General features: G+C 44.3%; 1 protein-coding gene across 1 annotated transcript in view; it reads left to right on the top strand.

Moving 5' to 3' along the window:
- Positions 1-20,817, top strand: part of ttc23 (tetratricopeptide repeat domain 23) — a 45,956-nt gene that overhangs the window by 11,908 nt on the left and 13,231 nt on the right. The window contains exons 6-9 of the mRNA XM_078532368.1: positions 12,881-13,058; positions 16,448-16,553; positions 17,989-18,116; positions 20,514-20,663. Coding sequence (XP_078388494.1) covers positions 12,881-13,058; positions 16,448-16,553; positions 17,989-18,116; positions 20,514-20,663 — 562 coding nt within the window. The remainder of the gene's footprint in view (positions 1-12,880; positions 13,059-16,447; positions 16,554-17,988; positions 18,117-20,513; positions 20,664-20,817) is intronic.

Raw genomic sequence — 20,817 nt, 5'->3', positions numbered from 1 at the left:
GTTAGAGACTCTCAGCTGCAGCCCAGCCGAGATTGTCTGATTATGTGTGAACCAAGTCTTGGCTGTGATTCCCTCTGAAGTCAAATAGCCTGTTGCTGGCCATTGTTCCCGCACAGGTGTTTGGGCTCTTGCCACCCTTAGGACAGTGAACCAACTAAAGTCAGCCCCTTCAGGAGAGGAGTTTTAAAAAAATATATATTTTTGAATACTGTATTGTTTTTAAAAAAAAAACTTGCCCTGTAGCCTCTACAAACTTAACAAACTATAGTTCCTGATCCAACAACTTTGTTTTGTTGGATTCAAGAACAACCAAACAGTAAGTGACCTTCAGAGTAGGTGTTAGGATATTAGATATAGTAACAGATATCACCATAAACATAAGATGTAGTGATAGATTGGTAGATACCCAGGCCCGCTGGTTACTCTTAAGGGTGATCTTCATGACAACAACTTTGCTTTAATTTTAGCCCTGCCTTCTGCACATGGGATACTCTCAGTAAATGTTACGAAAATAAAAGTTATTTTTAAAGCAGCCAAAGGAGGGGGGAGAAGGGTTGCGGTTAAATGCTAAAGTGATTCAAGTTATATATTTTGATGATATAACTTCATTTTAAAGTGTTTTCAGGAGAAGATTAAAGGGAGTTTAATAAAAATGTTCAAAATTATGAAGGGTTTAGACGGAGTTGGTAAGGAAATACTGTTTCCACTGCCTGGAGGATCAGTAACCAGGGGAATAACTGGTTAAAGAACCAGAGGGCAGACGAGTTGAATTGTTTTTACACTGTGAGCTGCTGTGATCTGTAACGTGTTGCTTGACGAAGCGGTAGAAGCAGATCCAGTGGTAACTTTCAAAAGAGAATTGAATATATGCTTGAAAAGGAAACGTTTTCAGAGCAATGGAGATTGAGTGAGGGGAGCGGGGTTCATTGGACTGCTTTTTCAAAGAGCCAGCACAGGCAGGATGGGCTGAATAGCCTCCTTCTGTGCTGTATGATGATTGTATACCATGAAGTTTCCCCTTCTGGTGCCAATACAGGAAATTAAGTTCAGCATGCAAGCTTCTTACAACTGCTGCCTCGGTCACTGTCAGCAAACTCAGTGTGTAATTGAGCCAAGGAATTCAGAAGATTCCTGATCTATGCTGGGTTACCTGATCACACATGAGCGGGGAGCTGGAAGTAGTGGGTGCTACAATATGAACTCAGAGTGAAGGAAAGAACCTCTCCACTAGGCTTCCCACTCCAAGCAATTATTCGATTGTTGGAGAGTGCACGGCTGGTACAGGATTCAGTGCACCCTGATGCCTCCTGTAGTTGAATGCCTCCGCCAAAACTCACTGTCTCTGTCAGCCCAGGAAGATTGGCCATTTAGGCGTGGTCCAGAGGGTGCCAGCTAACCGCTTAGTCATGAATTAACTTGTCAGGACATGAGGTGAAAGTATCAACACTTCATACTTTATAACATTTTGGAGTTAATAGACTTCCTTAGTGTCACACTTGCTTCTGTAACACTTTCTCCGTCACTTATTTTCTTCTGTTTCTGTTGCGCTTGAATTTTCCTCCTTGTTATGCTGAGCTGTGATTGAGTCCTTCTGCCTGGGTCTCAAAGTTAGCTGACCCTGTGCGCTGATTTACTAATTACACTTGATTGATTGCCTGGGACACTCAGCTTTGGCTGTATGAGCTGGGAGTTCCTGCTCTATCAAAGCCAACACCTATTGTCAACTAAACTAGTGAACTTGGTTCACTAATGTCCTTTCGGGGAGGAAATCTGCCATCCTTACCTGATCTGGCCTACACAGGACTCCAGACTAACAGCAACGTGGTTGACTCTCAATTGCTCTCAAGGGAATTGGAGATGGGCAACAAATGCTGGCCTTGCCAGCAACACCTACATCCTATAAACGAAAAAAAAACTATCCCGCAACCCAGATGTGCCTTCATCTGTTTTTCTCCAAAACTTCTGTCCAGTTTGTTGCCACCCTGTGCTATCACACTCCCAAATAATACCCCAGTACTTCTAGGTGCACCACCTCCCCCCCCCCCCCAATGCAATGAACATCACATTGCAGCCTCCAGTTCTATCCCAAGGACTCCTTCCTTAGGAGTTCCATTTTTACCAAGCCCTAAGATCACCCTCCCTCTCACCACCCCCCTGCCTTCTGCTTACAGCCCACCTCCCTTGCTACAGTACTAGTTGTTGATGGCTTGTTAATTATATTGCTAGGATATGCAGGTGATGGGCATTGTTTAATTAAGTACTTTGAGCACATCTAAATAAGGGACAGTCAGGACACTGGGGGTGAGAGAAGAGCTGTGAAACTGAACAAAGCCAATAAACTCTCTCAATAAAGAAAAGCCCTGTGTCTAGTTGTGACTTCACCAACTGGTTTGGAACCTATTAACTCTAGCAATTCCAATATAGAATTCAAGGTGAATAGCATGGGTGGCAACAAACTGGACTTTAAGAGGGGAGTTAGATAAGCACATGAGGGAGAAAGAATTAGAAGGTCACGTTGACGGGGTGAGATGGAGAGAAGTTGGAGGAGGGTTGTGTGCACAAACAGAGGCGTGGACCAGCTGGGCTGACTCTGTGTTGTAAATGCTATGCCTCCTGAACTGCAGGATCTCTATTGAACTGCAGCCAGGTTTGAGGACCAGCCCTTTTAGTTTTGGAGGCCTCTAAGACCACCCTATGCTGCAACACCTCAATATTTCCACGCAGTGGGTCTAGTTTGAGAATCCCATTGCTCCTTAGCCCATTCTGTTCTTCCCATCCCAGTTTGGAGCTCTTCTCCAAACTTGCTGCCAGACCCCCTGAAGTTCTGTCCCCCTGACTGAAGCAGGAGGTACCCATCTCCAGCCTGGTCTATCTTTCCTGCAATAGGCATGCATAGGGAGGTAAAAAGATGAGTAACATATTCAAATCCATTGATTTATAGCTCTCATAGAAAAATAGTGGAACTTAACCTCAAAAATGCTGTCAAAATTCCAGAAAGCCACAATAAAAATCTCGTTCCCTCATTCAATCATTGCAATGGAGTAGGCTTGATAATAGTGCATTGTCCATTAAATGCCATAGCATTCCTATTCTCATAAAACAGCATATCCCCTGACTCAAACTCTTCACTGATCCATCAGAAGTCATTTCAATTGTTGACCATTCTTTATGCGAAGAAAATTGTCCTGACATCAGTAAACGTGGCGTTTGTCAGTTTGAATGTATCTGTACCCCTTTGTCCTACTCTCGAGGTTTGCCTTGAAATAGTGCTCCAGTTTTTTATATTGTTTAAACCATAATTACTCATTTACAGATTTCAAACGATGCAAAAAAAGTTTATTTTCTCTTAGCAAACAGCCAGAGGGAGCTGTGTCTAACTCCTGCTTACTGGCCATCTATCCCTGTAAGACAAATAAATGAATGTCATGTTTGGTTTCCTAGCAACCAGGGCTGCAAACATTTACACATGTGGAAATTACATTTACTATAAAGTGTAATGTTAGAATACTGGTGGTAGCAGTGAGTATTTGCCTCCAAGGTTTCACCAACAATAGCTCTAATGCTTCCGATCTCAAATGGCGGCTGAAGTTTCCCTTATGCTCCAACCCCGTACACTGAGTGTGAGGCAGAGAGAGAGCTCAGGAACTAATTGCTGTATGGGATCGAGTGACACATATTCTGTGCGTTAATTGACTTTATTTTGGAATACATATAGTGTCACATAACTTAAGTAGATATTTATACCCAGAGATGTAATGTCACTGTATAGTGTTTCTGTTCAGAAGTTAATGAATGAGGAGTTTCTCGAGTTAGTTGAACCAGTTCTGAACAAATACAGTACCAGTGAGAATGCTCACATAATGAATATTGCCATTTGTTTAATTCCTCTTCATTGAACCATCTCAATGTCCTTCACAAATTGTTTCGTAAATTACAACAGTGACCACACTTCAAAAGTACTTCAGCTGGGCTGTAAAACGTTTTGGGATGTTCTGAGGCCGTGGAAGGTGCTATATAAATGCAAGTCTTTCTTTTACATTGGGGAGCCCTTTAACTTTGGGCGCTAGAGAATCGACAGTTTGTCTAACGTCCACTTCTTCACATTTCCACTGACTGACAAACGTTTTTCGTCCTACTCTGACTGCCCACTCTACAGCTTCTCTCGTAAGGTCTGCCAGTTCACCACAGAGCAGAGATTGCATTAATCCAGTCTAATGGGCCAGCAAAAACTGGTGCGTTCCATTTTTTCCCCCCAAAAATTCTGCAGCTGTTTATCTTTAAGAAGTTTGCCTGCTGTTTCTTAGGTCAAGCACAAGTTGTGCGCAGTGATGTGAGAATGTTAGCATTTGTTCAGCAAGTTCCGCCCTCTTTTTGAAGAACTGGCATATGGCAAATTCCTTTATAATGTGTTAGTGGAAATGGAGTCTGCCAAAGAAATGGGGAAAAGTAGATAAAGTGGAAAGTAAGTGATAGTGAAATTGTTTGGTGGTCTGTTTAATAAGATTCTCACGCTGTGACAGCTGAATTCTTTTTTTCTTAACCTATTCCAAGCTGCATGACTTTTTGAAGGAGAGTTCGCATTAGTGACGCTGTGCAGCTAGGATGTTTTAGCTGCTCTCCTCTGCTATTGCCCATGTTTTCTCGGGTGGAACCCTGCTCCCCTCCAGTTAAAACATTAGGGTGACAGAAGCCAATGTCTTTGCCCTTCTCTCCTCACCAAAATGGACCTACAGGGGAGGGTAGAAGCATTGTGGTTGGAGGGAGAGCCAATGGGAGAGAGCGGCAGTGTAGGAGAGGAGTGGAGAGATCTTGGGGTATTGCTGAGGGGCTTCTTGGATCGGGCAAGAGGAGGGAGTTGCAAACTCTGGGAGTAGTGTATTGGGAGTATGGAAATGATGGAAGAGAAATTCTGGGATATGATGGGAGGGTAATATCGAGGTCCAAGAACACTGGGGTGGCAGTGGTTGGATGTGTGAAAATTAGGGAATGGGAGTACTGTGGGGGAGAGCAGAGGTGTAGGAGCAATGAGAAAAGGATTGTATGAACATGGGGAGTCCTGAGGAAAGCGATACGTGGATTCAGGTCTACTCGGAGGGGGTGCTGAGGTATGAGATCTTTGGTGAGGGAGAGCAGGGTTGGTCATGTAGTGCAGCAGTAGTAAGAATTCACAGGATGATTGAGGAGAGTGTTATTGGGCTTTGGGAGGATAGGGGCAAGAAGTGCCTAAGATGTGATAATGTTGGTGGTGGAGGGAAGGGGCCTTGGTGATAATGTGGGGGCTAAAGTGGAATGAACACTCAGCCTTCAAAAATTCCCTTTACATCCCCCAACCCCATGGAAATCTTACATGAGTTAGGAAGCCTGTCTAGTTATTTAAAATGCATGGATCTTTCATTGCACACCACATGTTGTCAATTACAGTATAAACACTTAAAGTAAAACATGGCTCCCCAGGTTAGTGAAAAGAAAGCCACTTGAATCAATCATCTGCAGGAAAAGCCCTGCTATGTTTCTGGTACAGCTTGGAAATTGACCATAAACTTCTTTATACCACTTTCTGCACTTTAATTAGAAAATATAACGTCATTGTATAATGTCACTCGTGACCTTAGGACATCCTACAGCTCATCAGAGCCAGTTAAACCCTTTTGGGGTAGTCACTGTTGTAATGTGGCAGCCAATTTGCACACAGTCAGCTCCTGCGAACAGCAATGTGGGGTTGGGAATAGGATAACAGGAAAATTTATTTCTGTACCCCCACCACCGGTCTCAGGGGCACTGAGTACAAACCATGTCGCCCCAACTATTGCCCTGACTGAAGTCTTGTGTGTAAATTTAATAAATAATGTGATGTCAAGCCACCTGGTCTCCAGAGGGTTAATTTGACTTGGCCCTGCACTAACAGATTTGTAGTGCACTCTCAAAGTGGATTGTAAATTAGAAATTTATATTTCCAAGTTTCACATTCCAGGAAAGGATGAGGTCATTCAGTGTCAAACTGCTTATTAACCTGTAACTTTTACTGAGGGTAAAAAAACAGAAGATTTATTCACTGCATTTTTCCACTGAATTCATTGCATTTCCCACAGGAGAAAACTGCCATTCCTGAACCCGCATTTTGTTTCGCCAGTTCTACTTGCAGAGGATGAATTGTTTTGTGAAAAGGAAAGTTGGCAAGGAGTGGAGGAGGGAAAGAAAGTGTAACTATCTCTCTCGCTAAACAAGTGGTTTCTTATGTTCCCAGTACTGTGGCTTAATCTTTTTATTGCATCCTCGGAATGAGCGCGGAACTGTCAGATTGTTGGGAAAAACCCAACTGGCTCGTTTAATGCCCTTTTTAGGGAAGGAAACCTGCCTTACCCAGCCTGACTAAGAGGCTGGCCGGCTGCTGGGCAGGAAGGTCAGTGGCAGAGGTCCACAGCTGGGGACTGGAGAGGAGGGAGAGAGGGAGAGAGATCATGGTGTGTGGGAGGTTAGTGGTGGGGTGGGGGGGAGAGGTGGTGGGGGAGGGTTGCCGTTGCATTATGAAGCAGCGTTTGTTAGCATTACATGACGGAGGGGGGCGAGGCTTCTGGAGGTCACAGCAGGTTTGTTCAGGGGCTGCTGGGGGTGGCAGGGGGGCCGTGGTGGAACGACTCCTTAGCCGCAAGCAGACCTGGAAAAATAAAAATTGCTGGAAAAACTCAGCAGGTCTGACAGCATCTGTGGAGAGGAAGACAGTTAACGTCTCGAGTCCGTATGACTCTTCATCAGAATTAAAGAGAAATAGAATGTAGTGAAATATAAGCTGTTCAAGGTGGGTGAGACAGGTGGAGCTGGATAGAGGGCCAGTGATAGGTGGAGGCAAAGGAGAGATTGCCAAAGATGTCACAAACAAAAGGTCAAAGGGGTGTTGACAGTGGTACCCGCATGGGCCCCAGTTATGCCTGTCTCTTTATGGGGTATGTGGAACATTCCTTCTTCCAGTCCTACTCAGGCCCCCTTCCACAACTCTTTCTCCGGTACATCGATGATTACTTCGGTGCCGCTTCATGCTCTCGTCTGGACCTGGAAAAATTTTATTAATTTTGCTTCCAATTTCCACCCCTATATCATTTTCACATGGTCCATCACTGACACTTCCCTTCCCTTCCTTGACCTCTCAGTCGCAATTTCTGGTGATAGACTGTCCACCAATATTCACTACAAGCCTACCGACTCCCACAGCTACCTCGACTACAGCTCCTCACCCCGCTTCCTGTAAGGACTCCATCCCATTCTCTCAGTTCCTTCGCCTCCGTCGCATCTGTTCCGATGATGCCACTTTCCAAAACAGTTCTCCCCCAAGCCCCCCCCCCCCACCAAACCAACTTATATTTCACCCCTTCTCTATTTTTAATTAGTTCTGTTGAAGAGTCATGAGGACTCGAAACGTCAACTGTGCTCCTATCCACCAATGCTGCCAGACCTGCTGAGTTTTTCCAGGTATTTTTGTTTTTGTTTTGGAATTCCAGCATCCGCAGTTCTTTGCTTTTATCTTCTGACATGTCTTCCTTCTTCCTTAGCCGAGGTTTTCTACCCACGGTGGTTTACAGGGCCCTCAACCGTGTCCGGCCCATCTCCCGCGCATCCTCCCTCACACTTTCCTCTCCCTCTCAGAACCATGATAGGGTCCCCCTTGTCCTCACTTATCACCCTACCAGCCTCCACATTCAAAGGATCATCCTCTGCCATTTCCGCCAACTCCAGCATGATGCCACCACCAAACACATCTTCCCTTCACCCCCCACCCCTGTTGGCATTCCGTAGGGACTGTTCCCTCCGGGACACCCTGGTCCATTCCTCCATCACCCCCTACACCTCAACCCCCTCCCACGGCACCTTCCCATGCAACCGCAGAAGGTGCAACACCTGCCCCTTTACTTCCCCCCACCCCCCTCACCGTCCAAGGGCTCAAACACTCCTTTCAAGTGAAGCAGCATTTCACTTGCACTTCCCTCAATTTAGTCTACTGCATTCGCTGCTCCCAATGCGGTCTCCTCTACATTGGAGAGACCAAACGCAGACTGGGTGACCGCTTTGCGGAACACCTTTGGTCTGTCCGTAAGCATTACCCAGACCTCCCAGTCGCTTGCCGTTTCAGCACTCCACCCTGCTCTCATGCCCACATGGCTGTCCTTGGCCTGCTGCAATGTTCCAGTGAAGCTCAATGCAAACTGGAGGAACAGCACCTCATCTTCCGACTAGGCACTTTACAGCCTTCCGGACTTAATACTGAGTTCAACAATTTCAGATCATGAACTCTCTCCTCCATCCTCACCCCCTTTTTGATCCCCTTTTTTCCAATAATTATATATATTTTTTAGATGTATATTTTTCTTTTCCCACCTATTTCTATTATTATTTAAAAAATTTATTTCATTCCACTGTTTTATCTCCACCTTTTAGCCTATTTCGATCCCTTCCCCCCACCCCACCCCCACTAGGGCCATCTGTCACTTGCTCATCCTGCTTTCTACCCTTAATGACCCCATTAGCACATCCTTTAGTTAATATCACCACTGTTAACGCCCCTTTGTCCTTTTGTCTATGACATCATTGGCAATCTCTCCTTTGCCTCCACCTATCACTGGCCCCCTATCCAGCTCCACCTGTCCCACCCCCGCCCCCCTAAAACAGCTTATATTTCACTACATTCTTTTTCTCTTTAGTTCTGATGAAGAGTCATATGGGCTCGAAACGTTAACTCTGTCTTCCTCTCCAAAGAGGCTGTCAGACCTGCTGAGTTTTTCCAGCAATTTTTGTTTTTGTTTCAGATTTCCAGCATCCGCAGTGTTTTGCTTTTACCTTACTGGTTCCTGCTGATTTCCTGAGGTGTTGGAAACCCAGCCCAGCGCCATTAAATCCAAATGGCTGCTAAAATCCGAGGCGTGCCATCTGACTGAAATACTAAAATTACCAAACCACCTCTTGAGAGTGGGTTACTCGCCTGACCCTCCACCCACCCCTGTTCATCTGGAAGTCGGCTGGGGTCAGGTTTCACCTGATTAGATGCGAGAGAAGATCCCAGAGGGTTGTAGGGCAAATTACAGAGCCAAGGGAGGGCGAGGCCATGGAGGGATTTGTACACAACAATAAGAATTTTAAAATCGAGGTGTTGCTTAACTGGGAGTCAGTGCATGTCAGTGAGCGCAGGGGTGATGGGTGAACAGGACATGGCACGAATTAAGACCTGGGCAGCAGAATTTTGGGTGACATCAGGGTCACAGAAGGCAGAATGTGGGGGCCTGACAGGATTGTGTTGGAATAGTCAAGTCTAGAGGTAAAAAAGGCGTGAGTGAGGGTTTCAGTCGCAGATGAGCTCAGGCAATGTTACAGAGGTGGAAATGTGAGGTTTCAGTGATGGCACTGATGTTGGAAGCTCATCTCGGGGTCAAATATGACACCAAGGTTACGAACAGCCTGGTTCAGCCTCAGACAGTTGCCAGAGAGAGGGATGGATTCAGAGGTGAGGCAGTGGAGTTTGCGACAGGATTCAGGCTTCCCCAGATTTAATTGGAGAAAATTGGAGCATTGGATGTTGGATAAGCAGTCTGACACGTTCAAGACAGTGGAAGGGTCGAGAGTTAGAGCTGGGTGTCTTTAGCAGATGTGTGGAAACTGACATGTTTTCGGATGAGCTGCCAAGGGGCAGAACATAGAGGAGAAAAGGAAAGAACGAGCTTCCGTTAATATGGCATCTGTCACAACCTCTGGATATGCCAGAGCATTTTACAATCAGTGAAGTACTTGTGAAGTGTACTCACTGTGCAATATTTTCCCACTATGCACATCAAGCAATATACAGCCTCTCTGAGTGGGGTCACCAATTTAATACCAAATTAGGGACAGACAGACTCAAACGACGTATGTTGGACCTGGGTTTGAGGCAGACTTGAATTCATTTTGCACTGGACTCTTGTATTGTCAGCTGACAGATAAGACTTTCATCACAATAGTCTGGGCTGCATTTGATCCCAGATCCCATTTTAATATATTTGTACAAGGGAAATGCAAGTTAAGACTTAATACCCTTCCTATTTCTATTTCAAATAGAAACAACAATTTCTATTTCTAACATGACCTTGCTACCTTAACAGGATAAGCAGCTTGGTTTTCCTCTTCCTGTTTCCTCCTTGCACTGCCTGCAATATGTTTTCTGTGTATTTTAATAGTGCTATATTTGTAATTGCAAGGTGCAGGTGTTGGAAATCTGAAACCAAACGGGCCAGAAAATGTTCAGCCCTTTGGTCAGCATTTGTGGAGCTAGCAGTGCGGTTCACACGAGACTGAAAGAAAAATTACATTGGCATTTATAAAGGAACAGGACCAAGGGAAGATGATAGTGCAGGGGAAACATACATTCCTTTGTCTGCTTCACAATAGAAAATGTTTGACAGGAAGGTAGAGGAATTTAACATGCAAATATAAAAATAAAGACGACATGTATGATTTAAAATGAAGAACAGATAGATAGAGAGACACAGAGATAGAGGGAGAGATGGATAGAGGGAGAGATGGTGATGAGCCCTGCTTCATTTTAACCCTTATGGGTACCACAATAGCAGAAATGGTCAGTGAATAAAAATTCCAACTGAATGGGGAGGCATCTAACCAAATGCTTTTGATAGAGATAGAGGGATAGATGGTGAGATGGAGAGAGAGAGACAGATAGATAATTGGTTTATTGAAAAATAATTATGGTAGCATGTACCAAATTGTGATGACAATTAAATAGTTATAGACAATCTTTAAAATAAAAACAAATTATAAAATATAAAAGGATTCACAATTATGAACATTTCAATATACACAATATATACAATATACAATATAGAATAGAAATGAAAGGTTTACTTCATTTTGTATTAAAGTCCTTAGATTATATGTTGTCAGGTTGAATTCATTAAATTCTCAATCATTTGCATACTATTTATGAGTTTTACAACGGAGGGGATTGGGATGTTTCGTAGTCTGTTTGTCCTGTATCTTCTTTGTGGTATGGTGTCTTCTCCCCTTAATTCCATCACAACATGGTTTGTTCCTGCATGTCCTGATTTCATATCCCCTCATCTTCTAATCCTGCTTTACATCGAATTTACAGCACAGAAACAGACCATTCAGCCCAGCTGGTCAACACCGATGATTATCAAGCTGCACACCCTTCACCTGGAGACTACTCATAATCTTAACTCTATCCCCCCACTCCCGCAATGTGCAACACCACAGAGATCAATAATGAGTAAATCATAATTTTGTATACAATTTCTCCCCAGCAATTTTTATATATAGTCACCTGTAAATGTAGGGAAGAGAAGTCCAAAGCAATACTTTACTGGAGACTTTATTCTAGAATAGTACAAATATTCTCCATCAATCGGATTAAACAATCGCAGCTGTTGGAATTGGATCACTACCTTGCTGCTGCAATATAATTGCAGGAGTCTGAGACGCAGTTAACCACGTTTTGATGGGATGAGCCCTGCTTCATTTTAATCCTTATGAGTACCGCAAAGGCAGAAATGGTCAGTGAATAAAAATTCCCATTGAATGGGAAAGCATCTAGCCAAATGCTTTTGATTTAAGGGAGATAATTATTGTTAGCAAGTCAAGCCAAGACTCTTTTGTCCTCCTATTCTCACAGGATTAGAGCTGCACAGGTAAAAATTATAACAGACATTCACCCTGTTGTTAATACTCTATTCCTTAGACTGTGGATGGGGATCATCTATCCCCTAGTGCTAATGCAGCATTCAAACCATTGCCAACCCAAGGTCGAGCCCTCTGCCCTAGGTATAACTGATCATTATTTCTCAATCTTTTCCATTTCCATCCTAAGTTCAAACAGTTGAACTTTTCCATGCCCAGAGCAAGAGTTAAACCAGGTGGTGATTACTGTTGGATTGTCCACAGGATAGGGCGGGGGGTGGTGGGGGGATGTTAAAAGCAGCAGTGCCAGCAGAAAGAAATATGGTGTGTAAGAGCAGTTGATTGATAAAGTCAGTGTTGAGTTTCGCCATCCCCCAGTTGCTTAGTTTGGTTATTTGCATGAGTAGCACAAGTGTTTGGGGTGGACACAGGCAGACGGACAATGAACATTGTTTGTACAATGTACCTCCTCCCTTTTCACCCCTTGTCTATGTGAAGGCCCTGATTCTTGCCAAGTTTCTCGTTCCATAGGTGTTGCCAGCCCTTCCAAGTGGGCATTCTTCACACGTGAGCCTAACCAAGCAATTCAAATGTGGAGGGCATCAAGTACTACTCTACCCCAAGCTGGTCCATGTCAGATGTTGACACACCTGCACTTTCTGTGCCTGAGCTGCAATCAGGAACTGGAATACTCCATTGCCTCCATTGCCCAGGAAAGCGTGGCAATTTTAATAACTCTATCGTCTCTCTGGTTGAGATTAGTGTGCTTGGTTAAATTGAATTTGGTATATTTTATTTATGTTACAGAGATCTCAGAGGGCTTTGGGTCTGGAGGAAGTTACAAAAATTGGGAAGGGTGAGGTTGTATAATGTAAGATTGTACATACTTAGCCAGAATGTCTTTCACTCTAAGTTGACTTCAATATATTTGGACACTCGCTGTGCATTTTACGATGTGACTGATGAACTAATGTCCCCTGTACCCGATCAATCTCCTGTGAAATCATTGGAGAGGGTCATCAGGCTTAAATTTAAAACAAAAGGTCACTCAGGATAATTTTGTGCAACAGTGCATGATGGATAATGGCGAATTGGCAGCCATCTGTCCCGGTTTGTATTTCCATCGTACAGTCAAAATTACTCAAAATCACACCAAGTTGGAACTGGTCTGAAATGATATTGCAACTCAATGGATTTTACTGTAATTCTCCAGGTTGCACATGAAGGAGAACAGATCAGAAAAGGCTGTGGCATGTTATGAAAAAGTGCTCCATATGGTCAAGCTCGATAAGGGTGAAAACAGTATGGAGTGTGTCGCTATTTACCGGGACTTGGCAGCAGCAGAGCATGCCAGAGGTGCCCATGACATGAGCATACAGCACCTAATGCAGGTAAGAGTTGAGATGACGACATGGGTCAAAATCTTGGCACTTCCTCCCTAACAGCACTGTGGGTGTACCTACACCACATGGACTGCAGCGGTTTAAGATGGCAGCTCACCACCACCCTCTCAAGGACAATTAGGGATGGGCAATAAATGCTGGCCTAGCCAGTGACACCTACATCCCATGAATGAATTTTATAAAAAAAAAGAAAATTGGACTCAGCATCCCTGGGCAAGAGCGGGAAAAAAGATCAATGAAAATCCCCACAGATCATTGCTTTCCTTTGGCTCCTACTAGCTTCTCTCTGCACATGGAGCCTATGGGTGAAAATCGATCAAGTTTAGATGCAGTGAGATGAGATGTGGCTCAGTGGGTAGGATGGTACTCTCGCCTCTCAGTCAGAAACTTATGGATTCAAGTCCCACTCCACAGACATGAATGCAAAAATCTCCAGTGCAAGACTCGGTGGGGGGTGGTATTTGCAGCCAACAAGTACTTTTTGAAACGTGGTCACTATTGCAATGTAGCAAGCACGACAGCCAATTTACACACAGCAAGCTCCCACAAACAGCAATGTAATTATAACTAGCTAATCTGTTTTGGTGATGTAGAGTATGGGGGTAAATATTGGTCAGGACACAAAGGATAACTCCCCTGCTCTTCTTCAGAATAATGCAATGGGATCTTTAACATCCACCTGAGAGGGCAGCTAGAGCCTCAGTTTAATGACTCACCCGAATGATGGCACCTCTGACACTGCAGCACTGCACTGAAGTGTCAGCCTGGATTTTTGTGCTTGTGTCCCTGGAGTGGGACTTGAACCCACAACCTTCTGAGCTGTAAGTCTATACCACAGCATCACTTTGTGTTGACTTTCCACGATCAATGCTTCGGGAGACCCAAAGGTATTTGTGATCGTTCTGATTTTTGTGAAAAAAAGAGTTGCTTGCAGTTTCTGATTTTTATCTTATAAGCATTATCGCCACGAATTCCCAGTATTCTTCCTTAAATGGACAAGACTAAAACACTGGCCACCCACTTTAATAAACTCTCACAAATCACTGCAGGCTCTTAGAATTGGATTTATATGGTCAGAATAAAAATCAACTCAAGGAAATTAACATTTGGCACATCCTCTGTAGAATTAGCAAATTGACCAAGCGAATGTGTTAGAACCGTTAATTTTCCATCTGCCTTGCAAACTGATGAAGAGAGTTCTGCCCACACACCTTGACTGGTCACCTATTTCCATTTTGTTTCTGAATGCTCGGTTTACAGTCGATTACAATAAATATTTCCATTCTATTCATCTATTCAATTAACCCCACCCACCCACTTTCATTTGAAAGCTGAATATTTGGAACTCCATTTGTCTGAAAGCGTTCCCAGAGCTGTTTGAATATAATTATATGGAGTTCTACACTAAAACTAGATTAGAATTTTTGATGCCCCAAGTAATTTCGTTTACCAGCGTTAAGAGTAGGATATATTTTCTCCCGCCTCCATAGCAAAGCCTATCATTTTCAGTCATTAATCAATCATTATCGGTTTCAAAATGTCACTAGTTCAGAGTTTGGGTGGGGTGGCAATTAATTATCTACATCTGCTGATGACTCAGCTAAATGGAATTGAACCATTGGAGCTATGAAAGTCTCGGACTCACTCGTTGGCCTGTGCAGAGTCAGTTGATCTAGAGGGGCAGCAGGAAGGCTTGTTGCCTGCGGACTAGGAGAGAAAAGTAAGTCAGGGTTCCTTATCCCAGTCAATATCCATTGGCACGCAGTTGGAATGTGTGCACGTTGACTTGGCTGTGATGCCCTCACAAGGGAAGAAAAGCCTTTTAGAGGATCCATGAAATTGTACCCAGCAAGGCACAGTGCCTTCAGAAAAGAGAGGGGAAAGGAAAATTGCATCAAACATCCAGATGTTGCATCAGTAGTACAATAAATGTGCAATGTAGGTTGTGACTTCCTTATTTGGGTATCAGCATTCTTTCATGTTTCCAAGTGACATCCCTTAGGATTTATTATGAAGCCTTCAGCAGCTGCATACTTCTACCACTAGATGAAGTTTCAGTTGTCTATCCCCATAGGCATATCCACATCATACAGAGCAAAATTCACTTTTATACTTGCTCAACGCAAACTGGAGGAACAGCACCTCATCTTCCGACTAGGCACTTCACAGCCTTCCGGACTGAATATTGAGTTCAACAACTTCGGATCATGAACTCTCTCCTCCATCCTCGCCCCCTTTTTGATCCCCTTTTTTCCAATAATTATATATTTTTTAATATATATATTTTCTTTTCCCACCTATTTCTATTATTATTTTTAAAATTTATTTCCATCCATTGTTTTATCTCCACCTTTTAGCCTATTTCGATCCCTTCCCCCCCACCCCACCCCCACTAGGGCTATCTGTACCTTGCTCGTCCTGCTTTCTACCCTTAATGTCACCATTAGCATATCCTTTAGCTAATATCACCACTGTCAACACCTCTTGTCTATGACATCTTTGGCAATCTCTCCTTTGCCTCCACCTATCACCGGCCCCCTATCCAGCTCCACCTGTCCCACACACACACACACACACACACACCCCCCCCCCCCCCCACACCCCCTTTAAACAGCTTACATTTCACCACATTTCTATTTCTCTTTAGTCCTGATGAAGAGTCGTACGGACTCGAAACGTTAACTCTGTCTTCCTCTCCACAGATGCTGTCAGACCTGCTGAGTTTTTCCAGCAATTTTTGTTTTTGTTTCCGATTTCCAGCATCCGCAGTATTTTGCTTTTATCACTTGTTGGGAGGTGCGAGGGCTAGATTGGACATGGCTGTGATGGCCCATGTGGTGCAATAGCCTGCTGAAACTCATTCCGGACTCACACAATGACAGGGTTCCAGAGCACGGACAGCCAGTACTTGCAGCAAACCTGTGCTCCTGCGTGAGTTAGCACCTTTGCGAGAGGGAGAGAGGGTTGAAAATTGGGTCAGCGGAGCAGGAATACTATATCTTAATGCTGAATCTGCTCACCTGTTCAAAACTCTTGTGGAAACAAACCAATGGATTTACCTGGGCAACCCAGCTTAGTTTATTGCACAGTCGTCTTCCCTTTCTATTGTAAGAAAAAAGGCTAACATTCTCGGTGATGGTATTTAATATTTTGAGATTTAGTACCATTTACTTTCATTTACAAAACACACTCAGTGCTATCCAGAGTATCACTGCTGTTACTGCATGTAATTTTTAGGAGGTTGTGTGAACATATGGTGAAGGGTTTTTCCCATATTCTAATGAGATCAGTTTTGATTTCCCGCTCTGCGGTGCTGCATTTAGAAACTGCCAGCTCCAGCTTTGTGATATAAACCTGGACCTCTTGGTGATTTACAGGCTCATTCCATAGTGCTGACTAACACTGCCTCCAGAGAGGAGGAGGGGCAAATAACTCTCGCTCTAGCAGAGGCCCACACTTCCACTGGCAGAGCTGAGCATTACCGTAAGTCTTTTAAAAGCACTTTTACACCAGACCTGCAGAGATTGCCGACCTCAAACACTGCACTACACTTCCTGCTGCATATCGGTATATAGTGACTCTCACTGGATGAAGAAGCTGCAGAGCTTGCTGTACCCATGAAGTCAATCCTTAGCAAGCAGGTGGCAGAGACATTTGGCTGGGGTGGCGAGGGAGGGGAGTAGCACAATGCACCACACTTTACTTACTAATCACCAATGTGTGTACAGCCACTTCCCTGCTTAGAACATTCCTACAATTCTGGCCTCTTATGAATCCCCCAATCCCTTCACCCCGCTATTGGTGCCTGTGTTCTTTAGCTGCCTGGGCAGTAAGTTCTGGAATTCCCTCCCTAAACCTTTCTACTTCTTTACCTTTCATCCTTTAAGACACTCTTTAAAACCTACCTCATTGTCCAAGCTTTAATCACTTGTTCTAATGGCCCTTGGCTTGGTGTCAGTTTTCTTTATGTGCCTTATTACACCCCTGTGAAGTTCTTTGGGACACTATTGCTATTTAAAGGTGCTATATAAATGTAAGTTGATGTGTCCAATCTTTACCCTTGGGTCCCAAGCCCCGACAGACACGGTGTTCGCCCTATCCTGTGAACTGTCTGGCAGTGCCCGGCTGCTTCTGGGAGGACTCTTCTGCGTTTCTCTTCAGAGTAACGTGCATTGGTTTACAATACAATAAATACCATTCACTGTAGTTTCTCTTGAGTAGTGAAGGGGAAATTTAAAAGAGTTGCTGCAGGAAATCCAGTCTTGGGGTTCAGATCTTCAATGCACCACCCCTTCCACTGCTCACTTGGTGCTAGAACCTTTGCTGTCACAGTCCTTCATCTCAGAGTTTCCATCCCGTTCCCTATCTACTTTGCTCCCACCCTCCCTGTCACATTCAAAACTCTTTTTAAAACGTGCCTCTGCATCCACGTTCAATTACCTTCCCAAACTGTTCTCCCAACTTGTCCTTGGTGTTATCTCCCATCCCCCCCTCATTTCCCCTTCTGTGACACGTCACTATATTATACAGATGCTCCACGTTGGGTGCCATTGTTTGAATTCCCTACCCCAGAGGGCTGTGGAAACTCAACCACTGAACATGTTCAAGACAAAAATCGATAGGTTTATAGATACTAATAACATCAAGGGATATGGGAATAGTGGGGAAAAATGGCATAGAGGTAGATGATCAGCCAAGATCTGTTTGAATAGTGGGGCAGACTTAAAAGGCTGAATGGCCTATTCCTGCACCTATGATCCTGTTAAAGTTTCTGTATATTTCTGACTTTTTACTTGAGTGCATAGTGTTCGCAACAGTAAAATAATATTTTTAGAGCCTTTATGTTTGACAATATTTTAACACTTATTAATTAGCTTTGGTATCTCTAATTGTAAAAGTTCTCCACATCTTTCTTTAGAGATGGCAGAGAAATACTACAAACGGAGTCTGCAATGTTACGAGGCAGCATTGGGAAGAGAACACGCTTCATCTCTCTCGGTCCTGGATGATTACTGTCGATTCCTAATTATGACCAGAAATTATCCAGTAAGGCTAAATATTCAGATCTTTGTTGGAACTGCTTTAAAATTTAAACTGTTAAATTATATTTGACTTTCTTGACTGTAAGAAAGCAGTGCCATTGTCAGTGGTGCATTCTCCATGGCAATGCCACTTGTCAACCAATCAGCACTCTCTTCACATACAGTATAAATTGTTGTTTTCCCCTTATATTGGTATTCTTGTGAGTGTCCTGATGAGTGCAGGACTAAAAGCTTCGACATGTCTCTTCTTTCAGCAATGACCATTAACTCTCTGGGATTGATCCATCTATTTCTTCTGCATAATCACTCGACAAGGATGTTTGAGGCACTTCCATGCCACAAAGACATAACTTTTCTGAGCCACACTGTCCCTTCTATCAGCTGCATGTGGTACCGTATACAACGCCAGCATTTGGGGAACTGATGTCCAAATTGTGGTCTTTGTGCCATTTCAGTTTTGGTTTTTTACAAAAGAGCTGGGCCTCTGTTTTAGACAATGGAGCTGAGAAAGCCTATACAGACTGGCTTCCAAAGTTAAAAGAAAGGCAGCAGACAGAGACTGTTCTCTCTAAACATGAACAAAGCAAGCCAGTAAGAGTAAGGGCATTGTTATATTTTCATGTAGCATAGTAACCCCATCCATGTCCTATTGATGTCAAACATGAGGTTTGCAAGTTCTTGATGCACAGGCCTGAACGTCTCAATACGATGGCTGGGTGCTCTTCATAGCATCGTAGAGCACAGAAAGAGGCCATTCGGCCCATTATGCCTCTGCTGGCACTTTGAAAGAGCAATCCAGTAGTCCCTCTCTTCCTGCTCTTTCACCACAGCCCTACACACTTTTTTTTCTTTTTAGGCCCCTGAAAATCTGTTGACCTTGGCCTTGAAAATACCCAACGACTGACCATTCACAGCTCTCTGGGGTGGAGAATTCCAAAGATTCACCACCCTTTCAGTGAAGAAATTTGTCATCTCAGTCCAACTTCATCTTGCAAGTTACTACTGAATCTGCTTCCAACATGTTTCGGGCAGCGCATTCCCGCTGCTGGCAATGGAGATGTGCTGGCCTCTGATTGGCCGGCAGCTGGTAGGGGTGGTGGGATTTCCACCCTCAGGATCCTAGGTCCAGGGGAAGACCCTCCGCTGGCCAGTGAAGTGCCTGACAGGCACTTAGATCGATCGGGCCTACACCCACGGAAGCGACGGGGGTTTTTCCACCAGTTTATCGACCAGTGGGCGGGACCTTTGTCGGGAACATTAAATCCAGTCCCATGTCTCTATTTGTAAGGCCCGGGATCCCAGATGCTTTTTTTAACAACCTTATTGGCTTGTCCTGCAACCGTCACAGATTTGTGTACGTGCACTTCAGCTCACACTGTTCCTGTAACTCCTTTCCAAGGCTCTTCGAATAACTGAGTGAAATGTGTACTGTCCACCTGAGAGGGCTTGACAGGACAGATGCTGAGAGGCTGTTTCCCGTAGACTGAAGAGGCTAGAACTCGGGGTCAGAGTCTCAGGATAAGGAGTCAGCCATTTAGGACTGAGATGTCAAATTTCTTCAGAGAGGGTGGTGAATCTCTGGAATCCCCATCCCAGAGAGCTGTGGGTGCTCAGCTGTTGAGTGTGTGAGTGTGTTCGAGGCAGAGGTCAATAGATTTTTGTATGCTAAGGGAACCAGGGAATATGGGGATAGGGCAGGAAAGCGGAATGAGGTCAAAGAATCAGCCGTGATCTTATTGAATGGTGCAGCAGCTCGAGGGGCCGAGTGTCCCATTCCTGCTCCTATTTCTTATGCTCCTGTGTTCTTTAGTCAATGGAGTGGTGGGTAGGAGTTTGGCTTAATGAGGCATGACATCTCTGACAAAAGCTCTGCTGTACAGGTTGCACAATCAAGCCCGAGCTGGGCTGACACAATAGGCAACTACGTGGCCTTTCCCATTGCCATGTGTTCCAGTGCTCCCCAGAACAACAACAGCTTGCGTTTATACAGTTCCTTTAGCTTTCCAAAACGCGCCAAGGTGCTTCATAGGTGGGTTGTCAAACAAAATTAGGACAGGTGACCAACTTGGTGACAGAGACAGGTTTTAAGGAGCATCTGAAAGGAGGAGAGAGAGAGAGGTGGAGAGGTTCAGGGAGGGAATTGCAGAGCTTAGGGCCCAGGCAGCTGAAGGCAAGGCCACCAATGGCAGGTCAAAGAAAATTGGGCGTGCATAAGAAGCCAGAATTGGAGGAGTGCAGAGATCTCAGAGGATTGTGGGGCTGGAGGAGGTTACACGGATAGTGAGGGCGAGACCGTGGAGGGACTTGAAAACCAACATGAGAAGCTTATAATGGAGGTGGGGCTGGGGTATTTTTGTGTAAACTCCAGCTAACATTGATCATTGCATCTTTACTACTACAGGCTGCTTCGAAAGTACTTCAAGAATCCTTGCCAGCCAAGCTTTCTACCTTTGGAGATTTCAGCACAGAGGTGGAAAAGACATATCACCTGTTCGGAGGAATCGAATTAGCACAGGGACACCAGAAAGCAGCCTACAAAATGTTCAAAAAGGTGAGTGCTGGGTGTGTGGTGGAAAATCGCGGATTAGACCAGAATAATCTCTCAACTGACACTTAAGAATGGATTAACCAGTTGGTAAGTGTGGGATCGTGCTGAACACAATTTGGCTCTCACGTTTCCTACAATAAACCAGTGACCACACTTC

Source organism: Cetorhinus maximus, chromosome 30 (genome assembly GCF_964194155.1).
Source record: "Cetorhinus maximus chromosome 30, sCetMax3.hap1.1, whole genome shotgun sequence".
NCBI lineage: Eukaryota > Metazoa > Chordata > Chondrichthyes > Lamniformes > Cetorhinidae > Cetorhinus > Cetorhinus maximus.
This window is presented reverse-complemented; position numbering and strand designations above follow the sequence as displayed.